Source organism: Hyperoodon ampullatus (genome assembly GCF_949752795.1).
Source record: "Hyperoodon ampullatus genome assembly, chromosome: 10".
Taxonomy (NCBI): domain Eukaryota; kingdom Metazoa; phylum Chordata; class Mammalia; order Artiodactyla; family Ziphiidae; genus Hyperoodon; species Hyperoodon ampullatus.
In genome coordinates this window covers 3,448,309-3,457,500 of record NC_136923.1, presented here as the reverse complement: position 1 = coordinate 3,457,500, position 9,192 = coordinate 3,448,309, and the positions used below count along the sequence as shown (strand labels likewise).

The following is a 9,192-nucleotide window of genomic DNA, read 5'->3' as shown; positions in this document are numbered from 1 at the left end:
GGAACCCTGCTCAGCGACTACCTAAACAAGCCCAGGCTAGTCTGCTGGAGGTTGAGACCACATGGCACAGGGAAGTGTCATCCCAGCTACAGCCATCCTAGATCTAGTGCCAGCAGAACCATTAGCTAGTGGCAGCCAAGGTCAGCTGGGCATGGCCCAGGTCAGCACAACTACCCTGACTCATGACCTGAGCCGGTCATCAGCCACTAGGTTTGGGATGGTCTGTTACACAGCAGTAGCTCACTGATACTCCAGACTGCATCTCCCAATGGTGAATATATCCACTTAGTGAACATATCCGTATACTTGGTAAACAGTCTGCATTACCGCTGATCCTCACAACCACCCCGAAAGACATGAACTATTATCCCCATTTTATAGATGGAGAAGCTGAGGATGAGGAAAAAGGACTGGTCTAGGGTCAAATATATAAACACAAATGGAATTCTAAACTCGCCGGTCACCAAGGTCCTTTCGCTAATATCAGTTGTTTTTAGGAAAAACTGACCCTAATGAGACAAAATTCGATGTCAAAATCCTCTGCCAAATGGTGCCCTCCTCCAGAGGCCCCTCAACCGTCATCCAGGCTTGTGGTTTCTTCCACTCTGTCCCTTTCTCTCCCCCAAACACAACATCCTTCTGTGATACTTCCTGAAACTGTTCCAAGTTTGCCCTCATCCTCTACAGCACAGACAGCCAGCTGTTAGCCCCCAAAGTCCGTTTTCCCTCCTTCCAGATGTGCAGTGGGCACACGACCTCTCCAGAATAAGGACTAAATTCCCCAGCCTTCCTTGCAGCTAGGCAGCCACCAGACTAAGTTCTAGCCAATGTGAGGTAAGTGGACGTACTGTCTGTCCTCTAGAGAGGGGCTTTCTTACACCCACGTTCGCAGCAGCAATATTCACAGTAGCCAAGAGGAAGAATCAACCCACGTGCCCATTGACAGATGAGGGATAAACAAAATGTGGTCTCTCCATACACAGACTATTACTCAGCCTTACAAGGAACACAGTTCTGCCACAAGCAACAACATGGATGAACCTGGGGGACATTACACTCAGTTGAAATGCCAGTTACAAAAAGACCAAAGAAAAAGAAAGCCCCGTGAGGGAAGGGATTTTTGTGTTATTCATTTCTGCATTCTTAATGCCTAAAACAGGGCCACCACAGACTGGCGTTCAAACAGTATTTCCCGAATGAACTGGTCCATATGGTAACTGGTGATGTTTTCTATGCAGATGCAGAGCTCCCCTGCCGCCAGGCGTGAGCATCCTCCCCTCAGAGGAGCCCCACAGGGCGGCCCACCCCCTCGGCCCTCCAGGACCTTCAGGCTCAGGCCATAAACACCCCAGGGCAGGCTTGCCTTATACAGGGAGACACCGCAGGTGTCGTTGTCCTCATCCCCGCATGCCTCGCCCTCCTTGGCCCCCATGACACCCGCCATGCAGCTCTTCTCCTTCAAGTAGGACACACAGCAGTGCTTCTGGGCCGTCCTGCAACAGAGGTGCGCCTCAGCCCCACCAAGCGCCCCATCCTCCCAGGGACCCCGCCAGGAGGGACCGCAGGCCCCGTTTCACAGAGGAGGCTGCAGCTCAGGGAAGAGAAGCCCCCGCCAAGGTCCACCGCAGGTGAGTCCCCTGATGGCGCCAGGGCATTGGCAAGGCCAGCACATCCTCACCAAGTGACATGGGTTTTGTTCTCAGCTTAACTAAGACGACTCAGGCCTGGGTCCCACTGGGCTCTGTGTCCCTGACCAGATGAGGGAGGGAGTCAGTACTCCAAGCCCCCCGACAGGGCTGAGAAGGAAAGGGAGACCCCATCTCAGGAAGAGCTGGGCGGTCGGCCTGGGACTGCCAGGGTCCCTGGTCATGCCTCCAATAACTGTAGGGCTGCCCCAGGCAGAGACAGCTGATGGGCCAGCACACAAAACAGGGAGATGAAAAGGTGGGCTTCAGTCTCACTTGAGGAAGGGGTTCAGCCTCACTTGAGGAAGGGCGTGTCCCAGCAAGGGCCATCCGGTGATGGAACTGGCTGACTATGAAGTAGTGAGTCTCCCGTCACAAGACGGATACAAGCACGCACTAGTTCAAGCCTCCTGAATGCTGCATGCTCTAACTCCTAGGCAGCCCAAACTGGTGGGATGACCAAAGGGAAAGGAAAGGGACAAGGCTAGAATTTAAATGTTTCTAACAGAGGCATTGTGGGCTGGACAATAGGAAACATGGAGTCTAATCCTGGCCAAGCTCCCAACGAGCTGTGTGGCTTTGGGTGAATCACATCACCTCTCTGAACCTTTCTTCCTTATCTGGAAAGAGGAGTAGGCTGGACAAGATGGCATCCCTGGAATAAAGAAGGGGTGAATGGCTGAGCAGGATGTCACCCGGGCCTGGTACAGGGAGGGCGTGGGTATAACTGCTTCCTTTGCTGAGAACACTTGTCAGAAGAAGCAGTCAGCGCACACAGCAGAGCACGGGGAGCGGCCAGCCTTCCTGAGACCCCAGGGTAGCAAAGTGGGGAAAGAAAGAGGGCTGACGGCCTCGGCTCAAGGCTGAGGTAGGAAATTCGAGTGGGCTGAGCACCACCCAGCAGCAACGCAGCACCTGGTAAGAGAAGCACCTAGCCGTCCCCAGGTGACAGCGGTCCCAACGTGTGCTCTTCCAACCGTGCTCACCAGGCCGGCGACAAGTCTGCACGGTTAGTTCACTCTTGGGGCCAGTCTCGGGCTCCCCACACCCGGAGAGAGCCCGGCCAGCCAGCCAGGCAGCCACATCCAGCCACCTGCGGGCACCTGGACGCAGGTGGAGTGGTGCTCACCTGGCAGTGTGGGGCCCGGGGTGGGGAGGAGGACACAGGGACGTGGAGCCGGCGCCCACCCTACCTGCACACATCGCTCTCAGCACCGCTCTCGGGGATGTCCAGGCACTCGTCGTTGTCAATGGCCCACTGCTGCCCGGCCGCACAGCACGTCTCGATCAGATCCTTCGTGGACACTGTGGGTGGTAACACAGGCAGAGTCACCAGCTGGAGGAGGTGCACAGTTCCCAGATGTCTAGGCCCAGCGGGTGTAGTAGATGCTGCTAGTGCCGGGCCAGATCCCCAGGCATTACTGGACTGGGAGCTCACTCACCCACTGCCTGCGCCTGTTGCCACCAGCAGCTCACAAGCACAGCCTTCTCTGCAGAGCTGCCTGGGAAGGTAAGTCCACCCAGGGGGAGAGGGCTGGGAGGAGGATGGCCAATCACTGAGTAGTGGGGCTTCAAGGGCCAAGTCCGTCGCAGAGGGGACAGCCCTGTGCGGCCACTCCCACTCCAGAGCTCTCCGTGGGACCAGGAGCATCACCAGCTCCTTCCCTGCCCCCCTCCCTGGGCAGTTTCTCCAAATGAACCACGTGTACAAGAACCGCCAACTCAGGCTCTGCTTCCAAGGGACCAGATAAGACACCAAGACAGGACAAGACATAAGAAATAGCAACAGCATCGAGGAAAGCTCCTGGAGAGGAGGGCAGGAGTCGGGGGTTGGGAGAATGTCTTAAAACTAAAAGGCACAGACCATAGGCTAAAAAATGGATGAATTTTCCTACCTCAAAATTAAAATTCTCTGTATAACAAAGAACTCTGTGGAGAAATATAACAGACTGCTGACAGGTTAAGAGATGTTTTTGGAATGTTCTAAAACTGACAAAGAACTGCTACTGAGAAATACAGTAACCTCCTGAAAACTAACATGAAAAAAACCAACCCCAAAGTAAAATACCTATGAAACTGGAAAAATGAGAAAGAGTGATAAATGCCAGGCACAGGTGCGAATGCTCGTGCCCTGGGGTGTGGGAGTGGTGACTGGAGCAGCCAGTCTGGAGGGAGACCCAGCACCTCTTACACAATTAAACACAGGCATCATCCAGGACCCGGCGGTTCTGCTCCTGGGTGTGTATTGCAGGGAAGTTGTTACCTGGACCCATAGGTAACCAGTACAGGGATGCTGACTTCAGTGTGATTTATGGAAGTGGGTTGGAGGGAGCCTGGATGTCCATCACTGGAGGAGTATGAATAGAACACGGGGACGTCCTCCACGGAGGACTCCACAGATGTCAGAAATGGCAGACAAGAAGTATACACAACATCATGAACCTGAACACGTGTAGACACAGCAACACAGAGCAGCAAAGGACAGAGCGCTGAGGGGAAACAGGAAAAAACCACGTGAGATCCATTACATGAACTGAAAAGATTGCATGCAAAATTACAATACACATCTGCATAAACACGAAAAAGCAAAAAAAAAAAGAAACCCACACAGATTGAAGAGAACGGTTGCCTAGGGTAGGCGGAGGGAGAAATGGCAATGGGGAAAGGGGATAAAAGGGAATAAATACATCAATGAAAAAAAAGAGGGCTTCCCTGGTGGCGCAGTGGTTGAGAGTCCGCCTGCTGATGCAGGGGACATGGGTTCGTGCCCCGGTCCGGGAAGATCCCACATGCCGCAGAGCGGCTGGGCTCGTGAGCCATGGCCGCTGAGCCTGCGCGTCCAGGCCTGTGCTCCGCAACGGGAGAGGCCACAACAGTGAGAGGCCCACATACCGGAAAAAAAAAAAAAAAAAGAGAGAGAGAGAGAGTCTTGCTAAGATGATAAGGAACCAGGAAATAAGGAATGCAATTAATGCAGCCATTTGCCTCCAAGGTCTGAAAATAAACGACATTCAAAGATGAAGCCCATCTCGGACACCTACGTATGTGCTGAGGAGCACGAGGGTGTCACAGTATAACTCTGAACCTGGGTCCACACCTTAGTACTACCATGTATAGCCATTTCTCCTCCCTAGAGACTCAGTGTCCTGCTCTGTTATGAGGACCTACAGCTGCACAGCTGCTGAAGCCTACAAGGATCTCTAAATGTCCTTGAGCAGTTCACATAAGCTGGCAGGGCTGAGGAAGAAATGCACCAAGAAATGTCAGCAGCCTGCAAGATTCTAGGAACAGAAAGAGCTCACTAAGAATCATCCTCTTCACTGGCTTAGTGGGCGTTTCAAGTCATTGAGCTCTTCTGAGTTTCAATTTTCCTTCTGAAAACCAGGGAAATAAGCTTCAGTATCAACCTGAGGGCTGTTCTGAGGCACCAGGAAGAAAAAAATAAATTCTTGATAACCAGTGTCTACCTGAAACAAGTAGCAACAACACACCCAGTGGTGAAACATTAGACACACACCATACTGAAGTCAGAAATATGACAAAAGTACCTACTGACACTACTGTTTAACAGTGTCCTAGAGATGCTAGCAGATGCAATAAAGCAAGAAAAAAAGAAGCAGCAGGAGTATTAGAAAAGAAGAGACGACAGTCATCATTTGCAGATGTTACGAGTTCATCTTTCTAGAAAATCCAAAGGAATCAATATTAACACCATACTTAAATGAATACTAATTTATTATTATTATTATCATATGGTGGCCAAAAACAAAATCAACATACACAAATTAGTGGCTGTCCTATACACCAGCAACAATTAAATAGAAAAGGTAAGACAAAAAAAATCCCACTGAAAAAAAGAAATAAACCTGGAAATCAATCTATGTAAACACACTAAATCTACATGAAGAAAAAAAACTGTCTCATAGATATATAACAGTTTACTTTGTTAGAAATATATCCCACGTGTCTAGATGGGAAGATTCAATACCGTAAAGATGTCAATTTTCCTTTATTTAACCTACAACTTAGGTGGAATCCCAGAGTCCCAAAATAATTTGTCATGAAATTTGTCAAGTTGATTCTAAAATTCATCCCAACTAGGAAATGTCTAAAAATACCTGAGAAAATTTACAAAAAGAAAAGAAGAGAGCATAATTTAAAGTTTTAATAATTAAAAAGATAAGGAAATCAACGGAACAGAATAAAATTCAGAAACAGGATGATGTGCATATGGGAATTTAGTATATGATAAAAGTGGCATTCACACTCAATGGGGAAAGGATTGACTATCTGATGTTGGGCTCTACCACACATCACACACAAAAATAAATTCCAAATCTATAAAGTCAATATTAGAAGAAAACCAAGGAAAATAATTTTAGGATAAAGAGAGACTTCTTCAGAAATAAAATCCACCAGAGAATGATGTTGTACTCTTGTCTCACACCATATACAAATATCAACTCAAAATGAATTACTGAAACCATACAAGATCCTTAACACTAGTCTTCACAACAAATTTTTGGTCATGACACCAAAAACACAAGCAATGAAAGCAAAAATCAACAGGTGGGACTACATCAAACTTAAAAGCTTCTATACGGCAAAAGAAACAATAAAATTAAATGACAATTTACAGAATGGGAGAAAATATTTTCAAACCATGTATCTGATAAGGGGGTTGACATACAAAATATATAAGGAACTCATAAAACTCAATAGCAAAAAACAAACAAACAAAAAATATGTATGTATATTAAAAAATGGGCAAAGGACCAAAAGAGACATTTTTCCAAAGACATAAATGGCCAATAGTTATGTGAAAAGGTGCTCAACATCACTAATCATCAGAGAAATGTAAATCAAAACCACAAAGAGATATCACCTCACACCTATTAGAATGGCTACTATCAAAAAGACGAGAGATAGTAAGCGTTGGTGAAGATGTAGAAAAAAGGGAACCCTTGTGCACTGTTGATGGGAATGTAAATTGGTGCAGCCACTATAGAAAACATTATGGAGCTCCTCAGAAAAATTACAACTAGAACTATCATACGATCCAGCAATCCCACTTCTGGGTATTTATCTGAAGAAAATGAAAATACTATCTTAAAAAGATATCTGCATCCCCATGTTCATCAAATTATTCACAATAGCCAATAGCCAAGACATGGAAACAACCTAAGTATCCATCAATGGATGAACGGATAAGGAAAGTGTGGTGTACACACACACACACACACACACACACACACAATGGAATATTATTCAGCCATAAAAAGGAAGGAAATCTTGGCTTTTGCAACAACATGGATGGACCTTGAGGTCATTATGCTAAGTGAAATAACTCAGACAGAGAAAGACAAATTCTGTAATACCACTTATATGTGAAATCTAAAAAAGCCAACCAAACTCATAGAAACAGAGTAGAATGTTTGCCAAGAACTGGGGGAGAGCAGGTTGGAGGAATGGACACATGTTGGTCAAAGGGCACACACTTCCAGTTACAAGACGAGTAAGTTCCGGGACCTAATGCACCGCACACTGCTTATAGCTAACAACTTGAGAGTTCCAGTGAGAGTAGGTCTTAAATGCTCTCACCACAAACAAGAGAATATGGTAACTGTGTGGGGTGACAGGTGTGGGAACTAACTCTATTGTAATAATCATTTCACTACACATGTGTATATCAAAGCATCACATTGTACATCTTAAGCTTACATAATACTATAGGTCAATTACATCTCAATAAAGCTGGGGGAAAAAAAGAAATAAAATCCACAAGCAAAAAGGAAAACCTTAATACAACTGACTGGATAAAAGTCTAAAATGCCTGTATGGCAAGACAGCCCCAGTCCGATCACATCACTCCCTTTCCAGTCTCCACACAGCATTTATCACTATGTGAAACCCTCGTGTTTATTTATGAGCTTACTTTTTCATTTGTCTGTTTCTTCCCCTACAATGTCAGAGTTGCGACTTGAGTCTCTGGGCCCCTGAGAGTGACGCCACCATTCCACGCTTAATCCTCTCTCATCACGTTCCATGCACGTGGGGGTCTCACCTTGTTTGAATACCTCTGGTGGTAGGGATCTCGCTCCACCCAGGCAGCTTGTCCCTTTCCGCATAGCTCAGCTCAGAACGTCCTTTCTTGTACTGGACTGAACTTTTTCTCCCTAAGCCTTCTCCAAGATTGCCTTACAGAGATTAGGAGATTCCGACAGAGCCCTGGGTCTCAGCTAGATGACACGAGATGGGTGCCCTATCAGGGGGACAGGAACGGCTGGAATGCACTGGTGCTCGCCACCAGCCGGGCGTGAGGCCAGGCACTTTCACCCCCACCGGTATTATGGTGAGTACCTGTGCTACGCTCTCTCTAGATCAGGCGGGGAGTTAGAAGTCCCAAGCCTTAATTTCTCCTCTCCGGCCTCAGCTTCCTGGCTGTGCACGGGCAGCTTGACGCAGCCGATCCTGGAAGCCCTCTCTGAGAATCTAAGCGCCAGCCTGAGGAGGCTCTACTTCCCTGTGGACTGAATGGGGCTCCCTTCCTGTCCCCTCCCGAGCAGGTTTCAGCCTGCGCTTGGCAGCCTGCCCTCCATTCTCTCCTGGCCTTTCCCACCCTGGCTTCCCCTCTTTCCAGACAAAGGAACTCAGGGGTGTGACCCCTTATGCTGGGGAGGCCACCCACGTGGAGCGGGAGGGGGAATCAGCACAGGGGCCAAGCGCGGCGCTGCCCAGTACCGTCCAAGGCGTGCGAGAGGGGGCCGGGCAAAGCCCACGAGATGTGTACCCCTGCTGCTTGTCCAGAGGCCACCCCTAGGCCCCCTCCCTGACCACCCCCTCCGAGGCCCCAGCCTCTGTCTCTCTCTAACCCCTCAGAGTTTGAGCCCCAGGGCCTCTTCTCCCCGGCCACGCCCCAGCCTGGCTGACCTCACCTGGGCGCCCTCCTTCATGTCCGTCTCCTGCAAACACACAGCTGGCTAAGCGACCACCAGCGTGCATCCCTGGCAATCCCACGGCCAGAATCTGTTCAGCAGCCAATTTTCCCCAGAACATCTCTCCCCTGGTCTTCCCTGTGCCAACCTCAGGACCCTCCTGGGCCCGTTCCTTCCTCCTCACCTCCCTCCTCCCATCTGTCACCCGCAGGGCCACCTCCAAAGTCACCCCCGTCACCACCTCGCCCCTCACTCTGCCACCATCTCTTGGGTCCGAGGGGTACCCTGCTCCCCTGTGTCCTCCTCTGGTCTATCTTCCAGATGGTGTCAGAATGACCATTCACAAGTATGAATCAGACTGTGTCTCTCCACGGCCTACAGCCCCCCAGAGTCCCCCCTTTCTTTACCAAGACATATCTGGTAGGGCCCTGCGACCTCCCCACCGCGTCTCCTTTCTCACTCACTCTCTCCACTTGAACCCCTCAGCCTCTTCCTACCCCAGGGCCTTTGCACACACTGTACTTTCTGCCTGGACTCCTCTGCCCTTTCCCTGAGCCCTGCCCGACCCCCAG

The 9,192-nt window shown here is 49.3% G+C and overlaps 1 protein-coding gene across 2 annotated transcripts in view; it reads right to left on the bottom strand.

Moving 5' to 3' along the window:
- Window positions 1-9,192, bottom strand: part of FBLN2 (fibulin 2) — a gene marked incomplete at its 5' end in the record, with an annotated part of 50,771 nt that overhangs the window by 21,253 nt on the left and 20,326 nt on the right. For both annotated transcript variants that reach the window (XM_079713723.1, XM_079713724.1), the window contains 2 exons: window positions 1,364-1,493; window positions 2,879-2,990. In XM_079713723.1, the coding sequence (XP_079569849.1) occupies window positions 1,364-1,493; window positions 2,879-2,990 (242 nt within the window). The remainder of the gene's footprint in view (window positions 1-1,363; window positions 1,494-2,878; window positions 2,991-9,192) is intronic.